At 50.6% G+C, this 27,437-nt stretch overlaps 1 protein-coding gene across 19 annotated transcripts; it reads left to right on the top strand.

Annotated features, from left to right (window-relative positions):
* Positions 1-26,978, top strand: LOC308503291 (sodium/potassium-transporting ATPase subunit gamma-like). 19 transcript variants are annotated; one of them, XR_013994177.1, is made up of 9 exons: positions 186-527; positions 3,870-4,106; positions 9,313-9,351; positions 9,545-9,619; positions 10,972-11,008; positions 11,182-11,212; positions 11,488-11,610; positions 13,700-13,817; positions 15,377-17,058. XR_013994177.1 is itself a non-coding variant. In XM_081062543.1 (7 exons), the coding sequence occupies exons 2-6, from the start codon at positions 4,088-4,090 to the stop codon at positions 11,204-11,206; spliced, it is 195 nt and encodes a 64-aa protein (XP_080918669.1). In that variant the 5' UTR covers positions 1-527; positions 3,870-4,087; the 3' UTR covers positions 11,207-11,212; positions 11,488-11,823. The 19 variants fall into 19 exon arrangements, 10 of the variants coding, with proteins under 10 accessions (XP_080918669.1, XP_080918663.1, XP_080918664.1 ...); XR_013994178.1 differs by having other exon boundaries at positions 15,332-17,058; XR_013994174.1 differs by lacking the exons at positions 11,488-11,610; positions 13,700-13,817; positions 15,377-17,058 and adding exons at positions 24,479-24,790; positions 25,266-26,496.
* The last annotated feature ends 459 nt before the right edge of the window (positions 26,979-27,437 follow it).

Here is a 27,437-nt window from a genome sequence, read left to right as displayed (position 1 = left end):
GCCTGCTCAGGGAGCAGAAAGGCCTCAGTGACCTTGACTCTCAGAGTACATTGCCCTTTGGCAGCTCCCAGGACCTGTGTGCCCTTGGCTCGGCCATCTTGAAGCCAACACTTAAGGAATGGACCCTCCAGGGCCCACCTCCTCCCACGTCCGCCTTATAAGACCCCAGTGACCCTGGCACCTGTGGCCATAGCACGAGGCAGGAGCCAGCACTCACTGTGGCTCAAGATCTCTGGGCAGCACAGATGGGGCCTGGGAGCCGCCACCTTCCCTGCCGAGTGGTCATGCATGCCCTGCAACTGAAGACCAACCCAAGGAATCAGGACTTTCGAGGGGTTTCTGGCTTCTTTCCGGCTGTGAGCCAATAGCAGGAAGATTGACTGGGGACTTCGAGAACAAGGCCATGGGCTCTGCACACGAGGGCTGGCGGACCTGGAAATTCCCATCTTGGGGAGGCTGGTGGTGAGGGCTTTCGCCTTGTTGCTGGTTTTTGAGAACCAGGCAGACAGCGCTCAGCTGATGTTCCGGCAAGTAACCTCCCTACCCCACCAACCCAACAATGACCACCCAGACTGCTGCCCTGAGACGGAAGAGTCAGGAGACAGATGGAGGCCTGCCTGGGAGAGAGAGGGGAGACTGAGGCATGGCAACTGAGGACACTGTCCCATGGGTCATGACAGTGCTGAAAGAGGGATCCGGGAGTCGGGGAGTGTGGTTAGAAGGCCCTCTTTGGCCCCAGCCAGGAAATATCGAACAAAGGGAGGTGGCTGGGGGGACTTCTGCTTGCCCTATAGCTTTTCTGGGATGGCAGAGTAGCATTCTTATCCCATTTTGCCCTGTATCCTGGGAAAGCCTGGAAGAACAAGTGGGGCCAGACACCAGCAGGGAACAACCGTGCTCCATGGGTGTCCAGGGAAGAAAGGAAGACTGGGGACGCCAGGTGGGTGGTAGACAGTAGAGATCGTGCTGAGGGTCAGGGAGGGGAAGGTGCTCTGGGAGTTTGCTTAGAGATCACCTGGCAGAGGACAGCCTAGGGAAGGGGTTATAGTGAGTGTCCTTGTCTCCTGGAAGGCCAGCTTGGGGTGAGGATAATGACGTTGACAGTCATTAGGACCTTCTTCGGCCATGCATTTTACCTACATCGTCTCAATTCCTACAACTCTGCAAGGTATGTGCTATCATCCCATTTTATGGATGGGAGGAGACCCAGAGGGAGACCTTCCAAGGATCATACAGTCCGTAATGACGAGTCAGGATGCAAAAGGATTTAAGTGTGAGTGTGTCTGGCCCCTGCAGAAACTCACGGGAGGGGAGGCTCTCCTGGGCTTCTCTCTGGGGGATCAGGGGTCACAGGTCCAAGGAATCAGGGCCTCCCTGGAGGAGAGTGGGGTGTCTCTGAGAGAGGTTCCTTATCCTCAGTGTCAGCCAAGACTTGATTACTTCAGTCAGCTAGGGTGTGGGAACAAGCAAGAAGTGTGAGGAAGGACGTGGGTGTGAGTGAAGTGAAAGCGGTGAGACCTCCTGGGCTCTTAATGCTTGGACTTCTCTAGAAAGGACAAATGAACCCTTTAATGAAATTTGCCACAGAGCTCCTGGTGAAGCCTTAGGGTGGGGGTGGGGAGTGTGATGAGAGGGGAAAGAATGGGGAATTCCCCCAAAAAGGACTCTGGGGGAGCGGTCAGCAGCTACTGACCACCTGCTGTCTCTCTGGGGGGGAATCTAGGTCTTACTACTTGTGATAGTGCAGATGACTTCATGGGAAGAGGTTGCATTAGGCAAGTTCTGAGTCTGTGCCATTGGTGAAATTATTTTACCTCGGGGACTTATTCATTTATTTAACAAAATTGGGGGTCCACCAAGTGCCTGGCTTTATTGTAGGCACTGGAAGTCTAGTAATAAACACAACAAACAAAAATCCTTGATCTCCTGGAGCTTAAATTTTAGTCAAAAGAGAGACAAGAAACAAGATAAGGAAAACATATAACTTATCAGCTATAATAAGTGCTACCCTCCCCCCAAAAAAAGAAAAAAAAGAGAAAAAAAGCTAAGAAGGGATTTGAAACGTTGCATAAAGTGGGTGTGAAAATCACAGACTGGGATGCCAGGAGGGTCTTCTGAGTCAGTCTGTGAAGAAAGACCTAAGCAAGATTAGGCAGGATGCTCTCTGAAGGAAGAGTGTTCAGAAAGAGGGAACAGCTAGCGCCAAAGTTCTGAAGCAGAGCGTGCCTGGGGGGTTAGAGGACTTATCAAGGAGACCAGCATGGCTGAAGTGCATAGAAGGGGCAGGGAAGTTGGAGACAAGGTCATAGAGGTCATTGGGGACTTTGGCTTATACTCTGAGCCCTTGGAGAGTTTGAATAGGAAACTGAACCCAGGGTAAAGTGAGTGGGTTGGGTGGGATGACTTTGGAGGCTCTTTCCAGTTAGTCAGTCTAGGTCTCCATTTAGGATTGAACCACCTTCGTGCACAGCATTAAGGTCTGGCAGGGAATGTAGAGTAGGTATGTGTGTGTGTGGTTGGGCAGAGGAGGGTTCTGGCTGAGATATCCACTTTTTTAGACCACTGATGTGTTTGGACCAAGTAACCTTTAAAGTCCCATCTAAGCCTGAAATTTTTAAACCTCTCAAAGTGCCCGGCTTGGGGAATTTCCACTCGGCAGCTTTGTGCCACCTGAGTGTGCAAGTTGCTACTTGGGAACATGTCACAAGGCTTGGTTGCGTGATTAGCTTGGCCCCTGGAGGGTTTGTCCCTGTCTTGCAGGGTGGTGGGGAAAACAGCAAGAATCTTGGAGTCAGGGCAGCCTGACCTGGGCCCCCAGGACTGATCTCAGCCCGACCAGATAAAGCCCCTCTAGGCCTGTGTCTGGAGGGAGTTTATCTGAGGCTGCTCTCTGTGGGCACCATTAGTCACCCCTTCAGGGCAGGAAGTGTAGCTGAGGAGGGACAGAGAGCTGAGTTGTCACTGTGTTCCGAGGCTGGGGCCAGAACACAGTTTTTCAGAATCTGTGCTGGGGTGGCCAAGCAGGGAGGCCCACAAGGAACCTGAGGGAAGTCCTGTGGTCCCAAGTGAGCCATACAGAAATGCGTGTGACGGCTTTGCTCTGAGCTCTCAGAGGCCTCAGTAGCCAGGGAACAGGGACAAGGCTAAGCCGATGTAGGGGCTGCCCTGTGTTCCCGCTCTTGCTCCTGCCTCCAGCTGGGAGTCAGGCCCTGCACACCTGCCCTGAGACCTGGAACCAACCCGTAGTCCTCAGAGGTCTCATTAGTGGTTCTGCTGGGCTGCAGCTCTGACCTCATAACTGTGCAAGTCACTGGGGGCTAAGTGAGGGTTCCCAGGAGGAGCAAGGGCGGGCTACCACGGGAGCAGCCCCACACCAGCCCTCGGCCACTCCCCGTCTTTGCCCTACTAGGGGATGACACAGGAGGCTGCAGTTTGTGCCTCAGGCCCCAGGGCCATGCCCTGAAACTCACCTCCCCTGCCCCTAACCTAGGGCAGATTCCAAAGGGCTGCTGCTATTCTGTCTGGTCTCAGGGGACTCCTAGCTACAGAACAGGGCCTGGGATAGGATATATTAGGGTGAAGGCCCAACTGGGCTGGAGAAATGAGGTTCAGGAAAGGCTCAGGGGGACCCACAAATGCCCCTGAGTGTCTTCCTCAGCTGTCATCAGACCAGGGCTGGGCAGAGAGCAGGGGCTATGATTCTATTGGCTCCGGCCTCAGCCAGTGTCCTCCTGGGTCCTGGTCACCTTTGCAGGCATCCTGGGCTGCCTGGAGGGTGCTGGATATGATACCTCTGCCCTGGGGGTACAGGGACCAGGGTGGGGGCTGCTGTTTGCTTTGCAGTGGCTCACAGCTTCCCCCTTCCTCAGGTGCCACCCTCCACATGAAACCCTGCCTTCGGCCTGCCCAGGCAGGCAGGCACAAGGTGAAGGCTCGCTCGCCAACCCCTCCTCCCTGCCTTTGTTCTTTCCTGCCCCGTGGACTTGGCTGAAGTGTGTGAAGCGAGGGAGTGCCACTCTTTCCATCCGGGCCCTTGGCAACTGGCACTTCACAACTCTCTTCCACCGAGGACACAGCCAGCAACGCCATGGACAGGTGGTACCTGGGTGAGTCCCCTGAGCGCCATCCCTCCCACCTTCTCAGGCTCTGACACGGGTATCCACCCCGTCACTTTCAAGTGCACCCACCAAGGCCCAGAAATGCAGGAACAGCAGAAACAAGAAACAGCAGGATTTCTAAACAAGGACAGCTCAGTACGGAATCCTGGGCATGATGTGATCCATGCTCTGAGCATGTCTGAGCTGCTCGAGCTGGCAAGACAACCTGTCCAACAGACTCCTTTTCTGTCTGTCTGTCTGTCTGTCTGTCTGTCTGCAGGAACTCCGAAGCCAGATTGCTGGGTTCAAATCTTGGTTTCTCTACTGCCTAGCTGCCTGACTTCTGGCAAGTTATTTAAATTCTCTGTGCCTCAGTTGCTTCACCTATAGCATGGGGATGATAGTAATGCCTTCATTACCTCAAAAAGTTGTGATGATTAAATGAGCTAATTTTTGTAAAGTGCTTAGAACAGTGCCTTGCACGTAGAATTAAAAAATGCAGCTATCAACTTGCTTTCCCTATTCCTGTTTTTGTCTATCTATATCTATACCTATCCATCTATCTATCTATCTATCTATCTATCTATCTTTCCACCTATTTTATTATTATTCCAGAAAGACTCCATGGTAGCTTACAAAGATAGACAAAATACGCTGAGAAGCCAAAAGGATATACGATATCAGATAATTAAGTTCCCGAACTCAGTGATATTGCTGACTATCACTACGGTCACCTTCCAAGTCCTCCCCTTGGGAAGCTATGCACCAACACCAGTGCCTAGTCCACCCTCCAAAGCAATGTTGGAACTCTTTTTCTGGAATGGCCATCAGCGCTGTCATCGTGTTACCCTTGGTGTCCTGAATGTCGTCAAAATGTCTTCCTTTCAATATTTCCTTTATCTTCGGGTAAAGAAAGAAGTCATTGGGGGCCAGGTCAGGTGAGTAGGGAGGGTGTTCCAATACAGTTATTTGTTTCCTGGCTAAAAACTCCCTCACAGACAGTGCTGTGTGAGCTGGTGCATTGTTGTGATGCAGGAGCCATGAATTGTTGGTGAAAAGTTCAGGTCGTCTAACTTTTTCACGCAGCCTTTTCAGCACTTCCAAATAATCAACTTGGTTAACTGTCCAGTTGGTACAAATTCATGATGAATAATCCCTCTGATATAAAATAAAAAAGTTAGCAACATTGTTGCAACAAGTTCCCGAATGTAATTGTCAGACCTGGTATAATAAGGAGCACCAGTGCCTTGTGTAAAGAGAGGCCGCAGCTTCCAGAGCACAGCCTTGGGGGCCTGGGTTTCTGGCCCTAGTTCTGTCACTAACTGAGTGTTTCACACAAGTCCCTCAACCTTCCTGCCTTCAGCCTTCCTGGTGTGCTCAGTGGGGATCATGGCACTGCCCGGGCCACTTCCAGGGCTCGTTTGGGGGAGCAAAGGATCAGCCTCAGTTTCTTTACCTGTAGAATGGTGCAAACCTGAGTTCAGTGGGACAGTACATGCAGAGTGTGACATGTGGTCATCTCCTACTCCTCATTAGCTCTGTTGTAATATTTTCATGAATATTCATCACTTGACTCTGAAATCAGAAGAGAGCTGAATGGGTGTCACAGCTCCTAGTTTTCAGGGCTGTACATCCTCTTTCCATCTTGCCCCTAGGCTCACTTTCATTAGAGGGCTTTTCTGTGTCCAACAGCTAATGTTCAACAAAAGGTTAATAATGCCTACTAGTTCTCCAGTCAACACAAATATCATAGTAACAGTAATGACATTTATTGTGTACCAAGCCCCGTGCCATGCTCTGTATGTGCATTATCTCATTTTCTCCTCACAACCACCCTGTGAGGTGAGGAACAGTCCCACTTTACAGATGAGGAGACTGAGACACAGACAGCTTAAGTCACTTGACAGAAGCCATTTACTTAGCAAGTGGAGGAGCCAGGAAGTGAACTCAAACCTTGACTCCTGCCACTGCTTAAGGAGGGTTAATAGGTGGATTCATTCCCTTTGGAATGACTAACTCACCCCTGGTCTACACTGACAACTGTCTACTATTGAGCACCAGCTTCATTTGGAGGCCAATTCGATTGACTAGAACTCAGCTAGGAATCTGAGCACCCACAGCGTACCCAGCGCCGCGACCCCTGCGGCAAAGGAGGCCACAGAGGAGTGGGGAGGTAGCTTCAGAGGTGTGGGACAGCACCTGGCTCCTATAGCTGAAGCCTGGCTGTCCGTCCATTTTGCATCTGTCTGGCTGTGTGACTTTGTACCAGAGCCCTGCCCTCTCTGTGCCATGGGTGCCTCATCTGTAAAATGAGGAAAATAAGACCAAGTGCAAGGAAGTAACAGTCAGGAGAGTGCTTTGTAAATCGTAATGCAGGGCATTCTCCCTGTGGTAAAGCTCAGCCCCTTCTCGAAAAGCCTCCAAGGCAACATGGGAAACTGGCATGCAAACGAGAGCACCATGCTAACTGAAGCAAGCCCTTCATGTTTGTAGAATAGGTGGAAAGTGCCAGAAGCGGCATGGAAAAAGAGATTAGTTAGGGATGACTGGAGCCTTTCTGACTGAGGTGTGAGCTGCTCCACGCATCTCGATGGATGAAGAGGATAACAGAGGAAAGGGCGTGCCGGGGCAGCAGAGGCCAGGCGGTGTGACTATTCGTGGGGGGCTCAGGGTGGGCTGTGAGGTGGGAGGGGCCAGGCAGCTCGGGACCAGCCCAGGGAAGCCTTGAGTACCAGGTAAGAAACACCAGCTGAAAGAGTAATCTCTGTGATTGGTGAGGTGGACAGCTGCTGGGGTTTGGGCCTCTGTGAGACCCTGACATATAGTATACACTGAATATAGTTTGAAACTCCCGCTTCCCATTGCCACAGCCCCAGCCGTGGCTTCTCCAGCTGGTAGAAGAACACCACGGCTTGTGGACTGTCACTGGCCCTCCTCTTTGGAAATTTCCTTTGGGAGGGTTTGGAATTCAGCCAGCTCCTGCCTGCCCCTGTCTGCCTGTGCACCTCCTCACACCTCAGCGGGAGCCCCTTCGTCCACACCAGGCTTTTTCTTGTGACCAGGGTAAATATTACCTGACACTGTTAATGTTTAATGCCCCCACCTCATCCCCGGCCACCCCACGGCCAGGCACTCTCCCTGAAGCAGGGGCAGCAGGAGAAAGGCAGTGGAGACGAGCCCAGTCTGTTAGCGCGATGGCAGGGTGGTCGACGGATGATGGTGAGTGTGTGTGAATGTGCCTGCTACAGGGGGCGGCCTGTGCTTGGACCACGTTGGAGCGGGGAGCTGGACCCCATTCTTCTGTCTCCTGGTAGCCCTGCCTTCCAGAGTGCTCAGCACCCTTCCCTCGCTCTGTGCCAGCTGCCTTAGAAAATTTGCTTTTGCAAGAGGATCCTGCCTTGATTCTGAAGAAATACTCCTTGAATAGCAGGACCTCGGGCACCATGTAGGAGCCCGTTTGCGATTGAGGGTGAGCGTCCACCTTGACTTGCGGGCAAGAGCCTGTCCTGATCCAGTGTATCTGTCTGGATTATCTAAGCTCACAGTAGAAGGAGGGCAGGATCAGGCTGGGGAAGGAGCAGGTCACACTGGTCGGCCTTCTCAGGCTGGCTTGGGGTGACAGCCCCCAAACAAATCGCATACTCCCAGAAGGATATCTGCGATGGGGGGTGATTCAGGCCTGGAGGCCAATAGGGGACTCTATTAACTGCGTGGGCTTTAGAGCCAGATTTAGAAAAGATGAGAGCTTTGGGTGAGGACAGGCTCATCAAATGGCCTAAGAAGAGGTGGTCAAGGAGAAGACGGTTTCCTGGTGTCGTGAGGGAGCTGGGGGGCTAGTCATGGCTCTGATACTAACTCCCCATATGACCTTGACCAAGACTTGAACTGATCTGGTGAGACAACCTTGAAGGTCTTCCGTGTGGGGACAGACCCCTGGGCCCCCATAGCCTCCCCTTGGCCTCTGGCCCTTCAGGCCCAGGCGCTGGCCCCTCCTAGCCTGTTTGCTCCTGGCCTAGGGAGCTTGCCGCTGGGACAGCTGGGCTCACCAGGCCTTGTGGTCTCCCATTGCCCAGAGCACAGTTCAGCACAGCCTGGGAGGTGCCAACTTGCACATTCCTTTGACCTTGGGCACTGCTTCCCTAGTGCCAAGAAGGGTTTCAAACAGGGCAGGAAAGAGGGGCCACCTTCAGCCGAGGCAGAAAAGCTCTGGCCAGACTATCCTCCAGCTGCCCAAGGGCAAGTGTGCTCAGTTTACAGGGCTGGAGGGCAGAGCTGTGACATCTGCCAGCTGCTGAGCAGCTCCACATCAGGTGAGAAAAGCCACAGGAGGCAGGGGACTGCACCAGATGACCTGACCTTGGAAGTCTCCTTCCTTGTGACCGTGAGAGGCAGCATAGCAAAGGGATTAAGTATCTAGATTCTTAGCAACCCATTGCCTGGTTTCATATCCCAGCTCTACCCTTTACTAGTTGTGTAACTGTGGGTGAGTTACTTACCCGCTCTGTGCCTCCATTTTCTCATGGATTATACTGAAATAATATTAATGCCTCATAAGGTTGCTATGAGAGTTGAATAAGTGAATGCTTTGTTAGCCTTAGCTTGGCATGTTGTAAGTATGATACATTAACGTTTCTTATATAAATCTGCTTCCCCCAGAGGATAGCAACGTAAGAGAGAAGAATCTAGAAAACTGGTTCAAGACCCAGTTCTGCCTCCAACTTTCCTTGGGACTTTGGACAAGTCTCCAAACTGGGCCTCAGTTTCCTCCTTCTTCTGTTCATCCATCCATTCATTCATCTCATAAATATTTGCTAAGCCCCTTGCAGTTGATTAGTTATACGGGGAGAGGCTGCTGGTGAGTCTAATGGGAGATGTCTTTTTCAACCTTTTTCTTAATTTTGTATAATGCGAGGGGAGGAAAGAACCAACCCCTCCCAGAGCTGCCAGAGGCCCACAGGCTTTCTGCTTCGGATGCTTAGTATTTGGTCTCAAGTTGACTGTGTTTGAAGCAGCATAGGGCCGATACCCCCAATGGAAGTGGCTTTTGCAGACCCACCCACCTCCTCTTCCAGGGGTCTCTCTTTAACAGCCTCTTTTTGCCCACTTGGACCCTGGAGGTGCTGGGATAAGAAGGACAGAGTTCTACTGTTTCTGTGGCTAGAACACCCTACTGTTTGTGACTTGCCCCTCACCCCAACTTTGGCTCTCTCCTCAGGTGGTAACCCCAAGGGGGATGTGGACCCATTCTATTATGGTAAGCCTGGTGGGCCCCTCCTCCCACCTTTCCTGAGCCTGTCTCCCTGTGCCCCCAATTGGTTCCTAGCCTCTCCCAGCCCTGCATCATGTGCCCCCCTCGTCCTCAGTTTTCATGGGGCTGCTGCCAGTGTGGGCTGTGGGGAGGGGTGCCTGGATGACCCATCCCACCTCCTGGCCCTCTCCTTTCTCAGACTATGAGACTGTCCGCAATGGGGGTCTGATCTTCGCTGGCTTGGCCTTCGTCGTGGGGCTCATTATCATCCTCAGTAAGTGGGGCAAGCCTCATGTTGGAAGAGGGGTGCTGGATGGGTGCACATCTCTTCCCAAGGCCTCTAGGCTTCCCAGGTGCCCTCTCACCCCTTTTCCAGATCCTGTAAGTGAGGAGTGAGTCGCTCTGCTCCCTTCTCCTCCCCCATGCTGGATATGGGAACTGAGGGATACCCTGATGGATAGAGGCAGCTTGGGGTATTTCCCTACTTGGTCCTTGGACCACACAGAGGAGGTTCCCTGTTTCTCACATGTGCCCTCCAGTAGACCCGAGAGGAGCTGCCAAGATGTGGGGGCTGGCTCCCTTTGACCCTGGGAAGCTCCAGTATAAATGGGGGTCAAATAAGGGGAGGGAACTAACCTCTACTGGACACCCCGCTCCCTCAGATCTGGGTACTTTCTTGGCTTGAGCTAAAGTTCAGCCCATTTAATCCTCTCAGCAACACTCAGGGATGGCCGTAACTGTCACCATTTTCCAGACGAAAAATCAGACCCACTCTGAGAGGTACAGCAGCTTGCTCAAATTTCCACAGCCAATCAGAAGCAGAGTCTGTTCAGCAGAACCCAGGGGTGTTCACCCTGCACTCTATTCCCCACCTGCTGCTGCAAAGCAAGTGTAGCTGGGAACCAGAGGTCTTAGGCCCTGCTGTTAGTTTAGTGTGGACCGCCAACTCCCTGGGCCTCAGTTTGCTCATCTGTTAAATAGGGATGATCCCATTTGACTCATTGGTTAGGGCTAGCATCCCAACACATGGCAGCCAAGAAAACACTTAGAAGGATCCAGTGTAGACATGGTGTGTTCTGCGGGGATTGAAGGGTCCTTATATATCCCCCAGCCCCAGCAGGTACACAGCAGGAGCTTAATAAATGCTTACATGTTTAAATCTGCAGACATGTTTGGTCCCCCCAGTTCTCCTGGAAGCTCCTTCAGGGAGGTGCTGTGTAGCAGTTGAGCACATAGGCGTGGAGGCAGACGGGCCTGAGCAGGGATCTGGGCTCTGGACTTATTGCCTTCCTTCTTCAAGAGCTTATTGAGCAGCTACTACGTGCCCAGCACTGTGCAGGGTGCCCAGGCGTGGCTGCCACTCTCAGTGGTGAGGATCACAGTCCTTTGAGGTTCCACCTTGCAGTCAATGCTTATTGACCAGCTGACTGACTTGGGCTCTTAAATGCGTATGGCCCAGCCCTATATACAGAGAGACACAGTCAATTGCGGCCTCCACACTCCAGGATCTCCGTGTGGTGCTGGCAGGAGGTAGGGAGGAGACTACAGAGCTGAGTTCTCCAGGGCAGAGAAGTTCTCCTTAGAAGTGAGAGGTCAATGAAAACTAATCTCCTTTCTCTCTTCAAGGCAAAAAACTTCGCTGTGGGGGCAAGAAGAAGCATCGGTGAGTACCTTTCTAGTGTAACTGACTGAGGTGGGTGGGGCAGGGGAAAGGAGGGGCAAGCTGAGGATTTTGGTCTCTGAGGCCTGTGAGAAGCGGTCCCCAACCTCAGGGACCCTAGACTGACCACCTCCCCTATTGTCCTCTTATCTGTCTTTTTTCCTTTCCCATCTCAGGTCAGTCAGTCAAGATGAGCTATAATGACAGGTACGTTTGGGAGGGGTGCAGCCAGAAATGGCTGTGGAGAAATAAGGAAGAACTTGAGACTGCGCCCGGAAGAACTTTAGGGTCTTCCGTTTATCATTCAGACATTCTGTCACCCATCCTGTGTTTTTAAATGATGGCCAAGTGTCTGGTGTGGTATGTGTGGCCAAAGGGAGGCTATAGAGATGTCCCAGAGAAAGGTAAGATGAATAAGGAATGAAATGAAAATCCCCACCTGTACCCCCATCACAACCCAAATCCTGCCTTTGTCTTTTCAGAGTCAGCTGTGCTCACTACTGCACTGGGCCGGCTGAGGAGCCTTCCCTGAACTGCAGACCTTTGTCCCCAGCACTGCCAGGCCCTCGGGCTGAAGGAAGCACCAGGCTTCATGTGACCCCTGGGTGGGCATCACCTCCTTTGACCCCATACCACCTCTTTGATAAGAAAGCTGGCCTGAGAGATGGCTCCTTCCATGGCCTCCCTCCCTCCTTCCCTTTCTCCTATGACTAAATCACCCACTCCTCCAGGTAGGAGTACAATACAGCCTGGTCTCCTGTTTTTCCACGAATTGCCCAGGTGCCCATGACTATTAAAGCAAGTTTAGTATCATCATCTGTAGGCCTCTCTTGTTCCCCCTCCCCCCCTCTCGAATTGCCAGGAGCTCCTGAGCAGAGGACTCAGCCTGTCTTCTAAACACCAGGCAGAGAGAAAGCTGGGAGTCCGAAGGTCACAGGTTCAAAGCTATTGGGTCTGTTGGGTGCTGCTCGGGCATCTGTGCAGACCTCGAGTGCTGCTGTTGGAGTTACCCTCCTGGAAGTTGGTGTAGCTAGGCCAAAGGTGTAGCAGTTGGTGGTCATATTATGTGCTCTGCCATCTCCCCAAGAGCGCCAGTGTGCCTGGATGGGCGGCCAGGGTGCAGGCTTCAGCATATGCTCTCTCCCTACCCACCTCCTTGACCCTGGTGCTAAGCTCAGGCCATCCTCTTTCTACTCTTGGGGCTAGGGGTCCTCAGTTAGACCTATTCTCATCCATGTATTGGGGCACTGTCTTGGTTCATCCCAGGGCCAGGGGCCAGGGGGTGAAGGTGGGCTCTTATTACCATTCCTCCCAGTCTCCTGTCCATTCTGGCAGGCTCCCACCCAGGGAACTTCAGCTCAAGATGGTATCAGCCTGGCTCTCCCGTCAGTGCTTGACTCCTAATGCCTGTGGCCCCCTTGGAGCAGAGCATGCTCCCGTCCACTAGTTTCTGCCCTCCCCCTCCCTTCCAGGAGGCAGGATGGGATGGTGTGATCATGGCACCATCTAGTGTCTGGTTTCCTTATCTGGGTGTGCAGGCCTCTGAAGTGGGGGGGTAGAGTGGGGGGTGGAGAAGTGGTAGGGGAGCTAACCCGAGACAGCAGCAAGTTAGTGGAGTTTAAAATGACCAGGGTGCGTTTGGGGGACAGAGGCAGAGTAAGCCACCATTCTGCTTGAGAATTGAACTTTTTGTCTGAATCCACTTCACCCAGGCCCTGAAGACCACCAACCCTGACAGAATCACAGACGTGAGCACAGAAAGTCCTTAGAGGACAAAATAGACAGTCCTGATTTTTCAGAATGTGCTCTGAATGTGGGCTCATTGATGAAGAAAAGAATGTGACAGGCCAAACCCCTAAATAGAATTCAGTATTTCCGCACACGAGATGGGGCACACAGCTGGGCTGTCCACAGCGGTGAGACATGTACAGGAAGGGGGCAGGTCCAGCCAGTGGGTGCTTGTGGGCGCTCCTGAAGCTTTTCGGATATAGCAGTCAATGGAAACTAGAAGAGGGGGTACTCCAGGCCTGTGGCCCACCTGGGGAAAAGTAAGAGCAGTGGAGAGGAATCAACTTCTAAAATGTTCTACATACAGGCCCTGAGCCTGCCACCTCAGACGGGGAATTCTAGCTGCTCTTGAGGGGAAATGGTCCAGGGTGAACCATTTCCCCTCTCTGCCTCCGCCGCAAGCCCTCAATTCCAAGGAACGTGAGGCTCCATCGGGTCCCAGGTCATCTATCTGGAGAAACGGGGGTGCTGTTCAAACCACCAGATACCCAGCCCCCTCTAGATCTATCAATTATCAATTTTGAGATGCGCCCATGCAAGCTGAAGCTTCCCTAGCTCCCAGGTGACTCTGGAGAGTAGCCAGTGCTGAGAACCATGGACCCTGGTGGTGTTCTGAGGTCTGTGACTTCTCTGCCCTCTGATCACTTCTCCTTCCCTTTCCATGCAGGTCACATGGACTGGGAGCTACTGAACTTTCATTTCACTTTGGGATTTTCCACAAGTCATACACAAATTGAGTCACAAAGAACAACCAAGCCTGAGAAGTGATTGAGTTACTCTTAATCACATAACAGCAACAAAAATAGTCTTAATATGAGGGCATGTAATTCCCATTATTATCACCAGAGGGTGTGTGTGTCTTACTATGAATCCTTTTTAAATTTGTGTTTCTTGTTTTCCACGCAGTCTTGCCAAGGGCTGGGTTCCCTTTGCAGTGAGAAGGAGCCTCTTGGATGGTCTTCCAGGTGCCCTGGTTTCCTGGGAAAGTGCTGAGCTCTTCTCTTTCAGCTTGCATACACCTCAGGTTTACCACTGCCCTACTCGGGGGGAATTCTTGGCTGTGTGGTATTGAGCCCTCACTCCTGCAGGAAGGTAGAGGCCATATGTGATCTGCATACCTTCCCCAGTGCTTGGGGAACAATGAAGCCTCTACCCCTGTAGTTTGAATTAATCGACATCATGAACAAGACCCTGAGAGGGCCGGAGACGTTAGGCAGGGACGTTTGTGTGGTAGCAAGGGAAAGAGGTTGGTTGACTGAATGTTTCTTCTCAACGCTAGCAGCAGTTTATTTTAATTGAGGGGGAATTGTTGTGTTTTAAACCTCTCCGGGTGAATTTAATGTGGAGCCAGAGTTGAAAGTCACTGGCCTCGTAGTAGGTGGGCATGCCCAGTGCTGGGGGGTGAGGAGAGTGGCAGTTAGGGGGAACAGATGTGGGGTGGAGACTCAGAGGGCCCCAGGAAGACCAGCTTCACAGTCTGGGGAAAGAGGCAGACAGCTCTACTTTGCCCCAGCAGCGTTAGTACACGAGCTCCCTCTCCCTCTAGAGAGTGTTTTCTGGACACCAAAGGCACAGATTGGCCTTGGATGCTGGGGCCATGGGGTCTTCCTCTGAGCCTGCTGTGCCCTGGTCTTTTCTCACAGCCATGAACAGGAGGAGTAGAGTACAAGATACAGGGTGGGCAGGAGTATTACCCCGTTTCTCCGAAAATAAGACCTAGCCAGACGAGCAGCTCTAATGCGTCTTTTGGAGTAAAAATTTATATAAGACCCGGTATATATTATATTATGTTATGTTATATATTATATTATATTATATTATATTATATTATATTATATTACATTACATTACATTATAGTATATCCAGTCTTATAGTAAAATAAGACTGGATCTTATATTCATTTTTGCTCCAAAAGATGCATTAGAGCTGATTGGCTGCTAGGTCTTATGTTCAGGGAAACGTGGTAGCCGGTCAGCCCATCAGCGAGGCTCTCCCCTGTTCACTGTCCAACTCACTCAGCCTCTGTGTCCCTCTGTGGATGGGAAGGTCGTACATGCGGGGCAGTGAGGGCAGAGAAAGCCTCATACATGCGGGGCGGGAGGGGGGGAAGCTCATCCACGCGGGGGTGGGGTGCAGGAGGCCCCACTGGGGTTCTGACTGGCACTCCCTGGCTGGGTAGCCTGGGGCAGGACCCTTTCTTCCCTGTACTTGGTGTCCCCATCAGAGGAACTAGAGGCCTGGAATGGATGGTCCCTACTCCTACAGGCCTGATTTCCTTTCCAGAGAGAGGGTGTCCCTGGCACGGGCCTCTGATTTTTCTAAACTTTGGAACTTTAGGAGAGACCCTCCAGCAATCCCAAACTCTCCCCGGTGAGCAAGGAAGAGGCACCCCGAAAAACCCACTGTCAAAGGGAGTGGGTTCCCTGGGAAGACCGGGGGTGGCAGTGGGAGGGCTATATTGAAGAGGGGGCCAGGGCAGAGGGGATGTCGAGTCTCCCCCCAGGCCCTCTTCCAGCCCCTCCTCTCTCGCTGGGCAGGTGGCTGCTACAAGAGAGATTAATCCCCTCCATGTCGATCTGCAGCCCCAGGCAGCTGAGCTCTGAACTGCAATTCAGCAAGGCCTCTGGGCAGCGGTGGCCTGACACGTGCCAGGCGCCCATTCTTCATCGTCCACCTGACAAACGCCAGGCCAGGGGAGATCAGAGGCAAATCCCAGGGCCACCCAAGCCCTGTCCTGTTGTTGTGGTGGGTACCTGGCTGGAAAGATGGATCAGGCTTAGACCTGGAGGTCAGCGTCACGGCAGCTTCTATGAAGGGCTCGGGAAAGCAGTGCTGAGCCAGGGCTGGAGCGGGAGAGCTAGGGGGCGCAGAGTGACCCAGCGTTGGAAGAAACCCTCGCTGAGCCTCGGTGCTCCCTCCTAGGCTCTGGTGGCAGAAGAAACCTCCCAGACTTGGGGACACTTTGTGTTGTTTGCAGTTGAATGACTGAGGGCTTGGGAAGAAATCCTATTTATAATTGGGAAACTTGGTGCCTAGGGCTTCAGCTCACCGGCACTGGAGAAGTTAATGAGGTGACCAAAGGAGACCAGGGTGAGGGGTTTCCCCCAGGAGCCTGTGGGCCTCATTCCTGGAAGGCACTGGAACAAGCTGCACCAGGTGGCAGCTCCCCAAGCTCCGATTTGGCAGCTTATTTCTGGCCTGGTGGGCTGTGTGCTCCGACCCAGGTGACCTCCCACCCAGTCTTGCCACCCAGCCCTGAAGGCCCTCCACCACTCCCGGCTCCTGTTTGGCTCTAGAGCTCTAAACTTGGTTCCCTTTTCAAGAAACTCACACTGTTACTTCCCCGAAGGGCTTCATTGTTGTCACCAAGAGGAATTCCCCAGGTGAGCAAGAACAGTAGAGGGGGAAATTCCAAGCTGGGGCAGCAGTTAGTGATCCCAGAATGTCATCTGCAGCTCAGCACAACCCGTGGGAGAAGGTGGAAAACTGGTCTCAGCCTGCTGTGTGACCTTGAGAAGCCCATAGTCTGTCTCTGGACTTGGCTTTGGGAAAAGCAGACACAAAACAACAATTTCAGGCATGGGCTTCAAAGTCAAGGCGCTCAGGGAAGGCGTAAGTGGGGAGTTGTAGCTGATCCCTTTGTTCCCTCCTATCAGAGAAAGCTGGGTGCATACTCCTCCCCCACCCCCACCCCCCAGCCTTCACCACACACACAAATACACACTTGCTTCCTCCTAGCTAAAACAGGCACTAAGCAAGTGATGAAGGCAGACAAAAAGACACACTTGACAAAACAATGGAGATGAGGCTGGCTTGGCCCAGTGCCAGGAGCATGTTGAATTCTCTCCGTCTTTGTTTCCTGAAAGGCCTATCAATCAGTAACAGAGTCTTGCCAAACCCAGCCTGCATGGGCGGGCACCGAGTGTCCTTTGCTCTGAGGTAAATAACATTTCAAGTCTCGTGTCCATGGACCATAAGCTCCTCGCACAGTTAATAACATCATCACGGAGTGGCCTCAGCCCTTAGGTGTCAGCCCAGAGCATGAGTGGGATGGGCCCAGCTGGGACTCAGCTACTCCCAGACCTTTCATCACCCTTCCCGACCCACATCTCTCTGATTCTGACAATTCCTTCCTGTCTGTCTGCCCCACTGCCTGCCAGCTACCTGAAGGCAGGAGTTGTGTCTGACGATTTCCTCCCGACCCCCAGTCTGAGCCCATTCCTGGCATGTAGTACCTGCTCAATAAATGTTGCATGCGCACGTGACTGGCTGACCAGAGGAATGAGTGAGTGACGACCTACAGCTGGACCCACACTGCCTCCTGCTCCCTAAGGGGCAAGGTAGCTGGGATGGTAGGTGTGTGCTCACTTGGGGTGGAGCCCTGGGGGCCAGTCTAGTGGCAGCTGGAATTTCTTCCTTGGATTCACAGTTAAGAACATAGGCATGGAGCCAGCCGGCCTGGATTTGAGCCCCGGCTTGGCCGATTATAAACTACGAGGCTGTGGGCAGGTCCCTGTGAGCCTCAGTTTTCCCAAATAGAAAAACAGTTTCTAACTCTTAGAGGTCCCTTGCTCTGGACTAGCTCTCGTGATCAGTGGCTATTCCAAATACAGTCTCTCAGACTCTTTCAGTGCTGATACTTGATGTTGCTCTTTCCCTGGACTCCTCCAGGCACCCAAGCCCTTTCCCTTAATGCTTTAATGTTTGCGAAAGTTATGTCTAATGTGTTGTTCTCAGAACAATTTTCAGGGAGGGCTAAGAGGCAGAGGGCCCCTGAGTCCACCCTCAGACTGGCCAGGTCCCAGGGAGAGGCTGGTGCAGCCACAGGACCCAGCCCCAGCACATGCCTTAGCAGCATTTGAACCACAAGGTGTACTTGGCCTGGCCCATCCTCAGAAAGGTCCCACCTCCTGGGCCCTCTGCCAGCTTGGCTGTGGGCTCCCTAGTTCCCTTGAGAGCAGCTGAAGATAGTCTATGGATATGGTGCTGGGACCAGGAACACTATGTGGGAAAAGTGTCTTGATTAGATAGTCCCCCTTTGTGCGTGTTGTGTGTGTGTGTGTGTGTGTGTGTGTGTGTGTGTGTTGCTGGGAATGTTGGAAGTGGGGAGGAGCCAAGCAGACTAGGAGTCGGGGAGGACTGGGCAGAGGGTGCGACAGGGTGGCAACTGGAATCTGGAGACCTAGGTAACGGTCTGGCTCCACCCTGCCACCTGGTGGTGGGCCCTTCCCTGGATGTTGGGCCCCTCCTGCAGCTGAGAATGCGGGCCTGGATCAGAGGACAGCAGTTCCTCCCTTCTGACAGTCTTTAGAGGCTGACATGGGTGTCGCTGGGGCAAGGAGTGATCATGGCTTGGGGTGAAAGGTGGGGCCGCTATGGTGGAGAATCTGAGCTGTGCTGTGCAACACAGCAGCCAGCAGCACCCCCAATCCCACCCTATCCTGTGGCACTAGGTGGAGGCAGATAAGCAGATTCCCTGTACAGTTGCATGGAAAAGGAGGTGTGGCACGGCATGTGGAAACTATCTCCAGTGGGAAGGCAGCGGGATATCCCTCCAACGAGCCAGAGCCACATCCCAGGGACCAGACAGAGCTAGAGGGAGGTTGGTTCCTGTGCTTCCCAAACCGCTGGCTCCAGGGACTATAGATACTGATGTTCTGAGCCACGTGAGTGGGTTCCATCCACCTACCTTGGAGTTCCATCCACACTGAGCCCATTCATCCAACAAGGCAGGACATTCCTCATTCTGAGGTCTCTGGACAAACTCCTTCTGTCACCACTCCCAAAATTGGAGGGAATCCCTGGCAGTTTGGGAAGACTCACTGTCTTCTAGATCTGGTATTTTTCCTCTTCTCAAACCATGCAGTGAAAATGATATGGAGCAGGAATAGTGTAGTGGAGGAGGTGCTGGGAGGGAGGCAGAACAGACTTGCACTTGAAGCTTGGCTCTGCCGCTGACTAGCTGGGCAGCCCTGGCCTCGGCAGGTCCCTTAGTGTCTCCAAACCCAGAGGAATGAATGAGTGACGCATTCCGGGCCAGGCGACGGCAGCTTCTAGCAAGGTGTCTCCTCATCTAAAATGGGGATTAAAAAGATTGAATGAGATCCTGTGTGCAAACGAGGTATGTAATAAAGTGCTACAAAAATGCAAAGTGGGTTTTAATTGAGGGATAACGTTATGTCAACCAAGGTTTTCACAGGGTTGGGTGATGGCATGCTTTTTTCAGTCATTCATTCAGCAAAATAGCTATTGAATATCAAGTATGTGCCAGGCACCGTATTAGATGTTTTGAGAAGCTTAAATGGAAGTTGTGTGTGGAACTACAGAACATAAACCCATAGATCTTCTAGTCCAGTGTTTCCCAAATGCCAGTCCCAAGACCCATGCTAAACTGCTTACATCCAAATTACCTGGGAAATGTAGTATACAGAGTATACTGGAATCTACAGAGCAGGTTGGAATATAGATTGGAATACAGACTAGCCTGGAATCTCCCTTTCTCTCTGTCTTTCCCTGTCTCCCTATCCGTGTGTGTGTGTGTGTGTGTGTGTGTGTGTGTGTGTGTGTTGATCGAGTTCAGCCCCTCGCTGAACAGTGGAATCTGAGTCCCAGAATGGGGAGATGCTCTCAGAGGACAGCATATCACATGCCAGGGGCTTTGGGAGCACCAGTACTTTTTACACTTTTCCAGAGGGGCAAGGACAACTGGTCTTAGGTCACCTATCAAAGATTTCGCCCCTGAAGCTATGCCTCAGCAAAGCACCCAGAATATGGAAGCAGAAAACTTGAGGTGGTCTGTCATTTAGTGGCTCCTTTAGCAAGTGACTTGTTTCTTGAAACCTCAATTTCTTCACATAGGGATATTGATGCCTGTCTCACTGTGGGGTCATCATGTGAGCATGCTTTGAAAGCCGCACAGCTCCACTTTTTAACTCTGGGTACAGCCAGACCCAGGCTGACTTTTCTATGGAGAAATCCCAGAGGATGAACTTTCCGCCACTTTCCCCAAGTCCAATTGGATCCAATATGGAAGGTAATCCTTGTCTCCACCCTTACCTCCAAAGTTTCCAGTGCTAGTCTTTGGGCAACACCTGCTGGCCATGGCAGGTACTGCGTCCTCCGGCCAAACAACCTAGAGAAAACTTGGCCATCTCCTTGGGTCTTCATAGCCACACTGCGAGGTAGGTGTTATGCTCCCATTTTACAGATGAATAAAGTGAGAGGGGATCCTTCCAGTTCATGAGAGGCACAGTGAATCTCTGCCAACAGATGCTTTGACTCTATCTCCTCCATACTTCTTGCTCTTAGGCTGGGTGGGGTGAGGAGTTTTGTTACTTCCGAGGCAGAAGAAAGCACCCTAAAATCATCCTGAAATAGAAACTGGGGTCAGGAACATGGCCAGTTTCTGGGGTTTAGGTCCATGCTGACCGAGAAAGACTTGTTGTCTTTGTGGCAACAACCTTACCAGGCAGAAGACCACCACATCCAGTTGTTCACCGTCTCCAGCGAGCTAGACTGATGGTAGGCTTCAGCTGCAGCTCGACACACTGAGGGGGCTCAGAGGCTTTCTGCCCAGGCTGTGAGGAGAGGGCTTTGGGAAGTAAGCTGATTGGGTCTGCCCCATGGCACAGGCTCAGCTGTTTCAGGTGCTGGCTAGCCTGAAGCCCAGTGTGCGTAGGGTGGGTATACCTGGCCTAAGCTACTTCTCAGTCAGGGTGGCATAAAGTGTAGTGATTGAGAATGAGGATTCAGCCTTATCTTTTAGAGCTGCACGCTAAAAGATCTACAGATAAAATTATATAATGCATGAGATTTGCTTCAAAAAAATCATTGGTAATGGGAAGTGAGGGAAGTATGGGAATAGAGATGAAACAAGATTGGACATGAATCAACAATTGTTGTAGCTAGAAGAGGAGTGCACGGCAATTCTTTATACTATTCTCTCTACTTTTGGTATGTTTGAAATTTTCCATATTAAAAAATTTCTAAAACTTCGACAGCAGAAACACTACCACCCCCACCAATGACTATAAAAAGAACGAAGACTCTGAAGTCAGGCTGCCCAGCTCGAAGCTTGACCATCTGATGCTTACTAGCTGTGTGACTTGGACAAGCTATTTAATTTCTCTATGCCTCAGTTTCACTATCTGTAAAGTGGCCATAAGTATACTGGTCTTACAGGGTTGTTTTGAGGTGTCACTGAGATTCTGCATCTAAAGTACTTAGCACAGTGCTAGACCCATAAGAAGTACTCAGCTATAATCTCTATTATTAGGAGTTCATGGCCTGGTTATAATTTGGAAAAAAAAAAGAAAAGAAGCTACTTTGGCTGATTCAGATAGACAATTGAGCAGTTCAGTTCCGCTGATTCTAATAGCTGAGTTTTAGAAGACACAGCCCTGAGCTGCCTCGTGCTGGGCATGTGGACACCACTGGGCATGTGGACACCTCTGGGCAGATGCACATCGTAGAGCCAGGCGTTTTAGAAACCCTGCAGGGAGGCCCTTCTCCCTACGCCAGCTACATCCTTTGCCTGTCTGCTCTGCCTCTGCAGAGTGTGCCTCTCAGTAAGCCCACTCACATCCTGCCTTGCTTTTCTCCGACTACACCTTTTCTCTGAGCTTAAGCAGCTCTCTTCACAGACTTAGGGAATCTGAGCCCTCGGTGAGATCTTAAGTCATCTAACTCCACTCGCCAGTGTAGCTTCATTTGACAGGTACTTCATGAGGGCTTGCCCTGAGCCTGGCACCATCCTGGCTGCTGAGGGTAGAATGGTGAGCAGGGCACACCCAGCCAGTAAGCCAGCGACAGAGGACAACACAAGCTGGGCCATGAATGCCTCAGAAGATGGAACATAGGCCTGGGAGACAGGAGCCCTTGATCTCAGGCCTGCCGCTGACCCTGTGGCCTGGGGTGTCCTTGGCCCACACACCATTTCCTCCTCTGTGACAAGAAGTGCTTGCAGCAGGTGCTCTCCGTGTCCCTTCCTGCTCTGACCTTTTGGCTCAGCATGGGGACCTCGTTCTCTTGGTTCTGTTGCTTTCCGTACATCTCTTTCCCCACTGAGTGAAAGACCCCCAGGGCAGGGACTCTGTGGTAGAGTTTCTGGGAAAGCTGCTTGCTCCTTGCGCAGGAGTGGGGCACAAAACTGCTGAAAGAATGCAAAAAACTGACAACACGTGTGTCTCTGAGTTCAGTGTGGCTTGTGCAAGGATGGAGTTTTAGACCTGGAGAAGTAGGACGTGGATCCCCAAATGTCTCACATCATAGCACCGCTTGGAGGTTCGTGGCGCCCATTCGTATTCTACGAGCTCTGGGAAGTCCCGCAGGGAAAGAAACCTACATGCCTTTGGTGATTCCAGTGTTTTCCAAACCTATTTGACCATAAATTACTTTTTGTCTAGCTCCTATTTCCTTCTTATAAAACACTTGGGAAATGTAGTGTTAGACTTTTTTGCCTTTTCAGCTAACTTTGTTTAAAATAAGGTCAAGTTTGGAAAAGATACTAAGCTTTCAGTGCCATTGTGGCCTGAAATTGGGACCTCTTGCTCCTCATTCCTGCATTCTCAGCTGAGGTCTGCCGCCTTCATTGGGGCTGAGCTAGGACTTCAGAGGTCATCCAGTCTTCCTCGGAATGTGGGACTGGCACCATTTGACCCAGGCAGTAGTTTATCTCCCAGTCTTCAACAAACAATGTGTCTAATCATGCTCCCTTCCCCGGTAACCCACCTCAGGTTCGCAGGGCTGAGGAGGCCAGCTCAGCAGTCAGTCATGGGAAGGAGGCCCAGCTTTATTGACATGTCAGCACCCCCAGGCCAATCAAGTCTTGGGCAACAGTAAGAGATCAGATACCTATCCAGGGAGTGATGGTTCCTGTCCTTGGGGCTGCTCAGACCTCATCTGGAGGTCCATTCTGTCTCTAAGAGAGATGTTGTTAAAGTTGAGTGTGTGTGAAAAGGGAAACCAGCAGAGTGAAGAGTCTGGAAATTCTGACAGAAAACAAGATGTTGACAGAACTGGGATATTTAACCTGGCAAACGGAAGACTTGGGGACCTGTTGTGGCTGTTCACAAATATTGGAAAACCTGTCATCTGGCAGAGACTGGGCACATCCTGTGAAGTGCAGAGGGCTAAGGCAGATGGGGTTCAATTACGAAGAGTGTGTGCATGATCACAGACAATAAAATTAGTATGAACTTCTGAGTGGGTAGGAAGCCCTTTGTCATTGGAAGCGTTTAACCAGAGATTGTGTTAGCACCTGTCTGGTGGTGCAGCCAGAGCCCGTGGGTGCAAGATGGGCCAGGTGAGGCAAGCTCTAGGGCGTCGCGGCCGCCTGACCAAGTTGAGCTGAAATGCCTCACTGTCCCCACACTTTCATATTTACCTTCGCTATCCCAAACAGCATTTCACCCACCGCTACCCACCATTGCTCTATGCCTTTGACCTCTAGGAGGTGGACTTTCCCTGCTCAGAGTGGCTAGAGGGGCTGACTCGTGTCTTCCACGACTCCTGGGCTTTGAGGGGCGTTTCAGTCCTCCATGCTGGTGGCCCCCATCGCCGTGACAGGAGGGAAGTTGTCCCATAGAAAGTGTGTAGAAGGGATTAGGGCAGCACTGAGCTGTCTTCTATTCCTGACATCCTCCGGTCTGTGGACTGACAGCTCAGGTCCTTGATGAGATGGCGAGATTTCCTAGGAAGAGGACTTGCATCACCCACTTTCAAGGCCACAGACCAAGGCTTGACTTCCCCTTCACAGCGCAAGGTTCTCTTCAGGGAGTGGTAGCATTCTTAAGTGCCTTCTGTGTGCAACACACTGTGCAAATGAGTACGTTACACATTGACTTACATCTCTGAGGCCTGGGACCGAGTCCAGATAACCTGAGCCCAGCTCAGCTACCATGTGTGACTTGAGGCAAATTCCTGGGACAGACTCAGCTTTTGTAGGACCTGAAGTTTAGACCATTTGAAGAGAACTCTTTAAGGAAAACAGTACAAAATTATTAACACACAATCAGGTACAAGTGTGATGATTTATTTAGAATGAGAACAAGAAATTGCAACAAATTCCAAATCTTGAAAAAAACTGACAAATATCACAAAATTAGGGCAAATAATATAGTATTTGTGTTAACTGTTGACATACCTCTACGTATTTGTTTTCTTTTTACATTACTTCTGCTCTCAATTCTGCACAGACTAGCTTCTGGCTCCACACATTTTGAAGCTGGGTTTTCCTCCACTACACACACCTCTGGTACAGGCACGTCAGACCGTGATTATATTGTGATAAAACTCCTGGCCCTGTAACGTTGTGTCACAAAGCCAAGTGAGTTGGCCCAGTGGGTGGTAGTATTCACTCCCTACACTGTACATAGTAGTACCTGGGAACTGCGTATGTCCATCTCCTCTATCCCAGGTCAAATGGAGCCATCACTCACTTTGGGGAATCTTGAGTCAGATGCCCAAATGCACAGCAGACCCCTGGAAGTGCAAAAGAGAAGCAGTCATAATTTGTTACAGTTAAATCTTAGCATTATACCAAATTATCAGTAATACCTGACCAGGTGGACACATTACTGGGGCTCCCAGCTGCCCGAAGGTTGAAATATATTAGCTTCACGTAGATTTGTCTCTGGGTACATCACATACCTCTCTGACCTTTAGTTTCTTCACCTGTATAACAGAACAATTCTGGCCCAACCTGTCTCTTTTTGATGAGGATCAGAAATGAAAGAAAATGTGAAGCTTTTGCATCCCCAAAGCCCGGTGTGACGATGACAGTGATGAAGGCAATGACGGTGCCAGCTGAGCAAGTGACTGCCAGGACTTCGGCTTTAGTCAGCACTCCTGCAGGTTCCAACGCCCTGCCAAGTGCTCACCATGCCAGGCCACACACTCTAATATAAGAACTGCAAAGCGTACGGCTTTGATTCCAGTTAAAGGCATACCTCTGGAAGGCCTGACCCATGAAGTCGGAATCAGGTGTTTGCAACCCTGTAAGAATGAGCTCATCCAGTCATTAAATCAGCATTTACTGAGTGGTCCTAGTGCAAGGACGACCAGGCTAGGTGCCGCAGACACAAATAAAAGGGGTTAGGAACCTAGTGTCCAGAAGAGGAGTCAGACATGTGCATAAATAGCCACAGTGCAAAACAAAGTGACAGAGCAGCAGGCCACGTTGATGTCTGGGGCAGGCCGAGCCCAGAGGAGGGCTGGTCAGGGTTGGCCTGGGAAAGCTGTGGTGCCTGACCAGCCCTGCTGCATGGGAAGGCTCACACAGGTGGAGAAGGGGCACTGGGCATCTGAGAAAGGAGTGAAAAACAGAATGGAAGCTTTCCAGGTAGATACTTAACTACAGTTTGATGAAAACATTTGTGAGTGTCTCATGGATCAGAAGAACTGCAGGATAACTTGGGAAGCCAGCAAAGTTAGTTTCCACTCAGAGAATTTTCTTTTTTCTTTCTCTCTTAGTTTGGATTTCCCCCACCTGCCCCCACCCCTGGAGAGAATTGTGACAGTGAACTCCAGCTCCACAGAATTCAGAATTCATGGCATCTCTCTGGATTGTCTTCTCAGCCAATTTCAGAGCTGTGAGCTGACAGAGAACAGTGGGAGAGAGGCCATGGTTATTGAAGGGACTCCCGCCTCCCTGGGGCCTTCAGCAATTCCTGACCAACCCTGCCAGGACAGTAGCCTAAACAAGGGCAGTAGGACCCTAGAGACCCCATCTGTGGGGGAGGAGCCTCAGGGCTATGGGCCTTTGTTCTGGTGAGCTTAGAACCATGATGTTACAATTGAAAAACTCAGAGGATAAGCGTGGAAACGTGCCAAAACATCCTCCAAGTTAAGCATATAGAATTTTGGTTTAAGCAGCACTTGGGTAAGTTAATGATATTATGTACTACCTTTTTAGATAGGCATAATAATCTATGAATTGCAATGATTCATCCTGTCTCAAGGAGGTGGAACTATTTTAGATACATGTGCATGCATTTGAAACAAAAACTATTTGTTTTGTGTGAGTCATATTGTGTGAATCTATTTGCTTCTGGGTATCTATGTATGAAAATTTATATTTCTGTTTCTTTGCCTGCATTAGAGAACATGCGTAACTTTGTGGGGACACACACACACACACACACACACACACACCCCTACATGGGGTAGGACATGTGCATATTTGTGCTCACCTCATCTCCAGTGTTAAGAAGGGAACTTGGTCATCATTCTAGCTCAGCTCTCTCGTTTTACTGGTGAGGAAACTGAGGCCCAGAGGGTAAAGTGACGTGTCTAAGATCACACAGCTGGCTAATGCGGCAAAGGTAAGACTAGAATCCAGGATTTCTGATTTGCAGTCCAGGACTCTTTCTATAACATTAAAATAAGTTACAAATTGAAAAACAAAAGGCAGAGAAATACTTAAATATTTGTTTTCCTTCCTCCTCCAATCAATGAATAAGTACTAAGAAGGTCAATCTGGCATTAGCTATGTAACTCCAAATGTGAAGTTTTTAACATTGACCTGGTTCAGTATTGATTTTTTTTATGGAAACCATATTTATGCTGAAGTTGTTAAAGAATTTCAGAGTACATACGAAGGCTGTGCTAAAACAGTTGTATGCCTTTGTATTTGAAGAAAAGTATCCAAAATATATAAACTGTTGTTTGAGTTAAACAATAAAAACATCTGTTGTTTCTCATGGCGGCTCTAGTCCTAATATGACACGGCAAAATAATACCCCCAAATATCCGTGATTAACCTGAATTGGAAAGGGTTCACCTCCCGGGGACTTTCATATAGCTGCTTCAATTGGCATTGGTAACACACACACACACACACACACACACACACACACACACACACACACACCCCAGCTACATCATCACCTAGTATTCTGACGCAATAAGATATTGAAACCAATCATTGTTTTTAAATGGATCCCAAAAATGAAATCCCAAAAATGCCAATGCAGAATTTTTGGATTTTATTCAAATTGCATTTGAACGCAGGTGTGCTTCTCATTAAGTGTTTGTGTTTACCTATACACATGAATGTTTGCCTGGCAACTGTGTTTGTTCTCACTTTGGTGTGCATATATTTATGTGTGGGTGTGAGGGCTTCCATCCAATTTGGGACTGTGAAGGAACTGTCTTTTTTATCAAAATAAAAAAATAGTCCCTCCCAAATGTCAGCAGTGGGAGAAGAGTGTTAGGGTTTGGGGTGGGCGTGGGTGGAACAAGCCCATGCTCTTCCCTCTAGGTTTACTTTTCCCTTGGGGTTCCCTTGCTAGGATTCTTGCTGACTCTGCCAAGCTAGCTTTCCCCATAAACTCCAGTTAGGAGGGAACTTCTGAACACATGACTGTCATTTTCAAAGATATTTTCCTAAATACTAAGGAGGGACAAAACTTAGGAAATGGAAATTACAAAAAAACATAAGAACTGTCTATTTTGAGTTCCTTCCCTTGCTTGTGATCTCGTGCTCTTCTAGCCTCAAGTGTGCCTTCCTTCTGTGTTTCTGTGCCTTTCCTGGATTGCCAACTCCTTAGGTCTGGCCTTGTCACAGATTGGAGTGTTGGCTGTCATCCCAACATCCTCTCAATAGAGCCATTCCCTTCCTCTCCACCACAGGTCAGGTCCTTT

The sequence above is a fragment of the Rhinolophus hipposideros genome (assembly GCF_964194185.1).
Source record: "Rhinolophus hipposideros genome assembly, chromosome: 10".
NCBI lineage: Eukaryota > Metazoa > Chordata > Mammalia > Chiroptera > Rhinolophidae > Rhinolophus > Rhinolophus hipposideros.
Note: the sequence above shows the minus strand (reverse complement) of the source record. Positions and strands in the feature narration are given on the sequence as shown.

Coding starts and splice junctions, on each gene's coding strand:
- LOC308503291 (XM_081062535.1), top strand. CDS start 7,184: ATGTTTAATGCCCCCACCTCATCCCCGGCCACCCCACGGCCAGGCACT. Junction 7,317..9,312: donor AGGGTGGTCGACGGATGATG/GTGAGTGTGTGT, acceptor CTCTCTCCTCAG/GTGGTAACCCCAAGGGGGAT. Junction 9,620..10,971: donor GGGGCTCATTATCATCCTCA/GTAAGTGGGGCA, acceptor TCTCTCTTCAAG/GCAAAAAACTTCGCTGTGGG.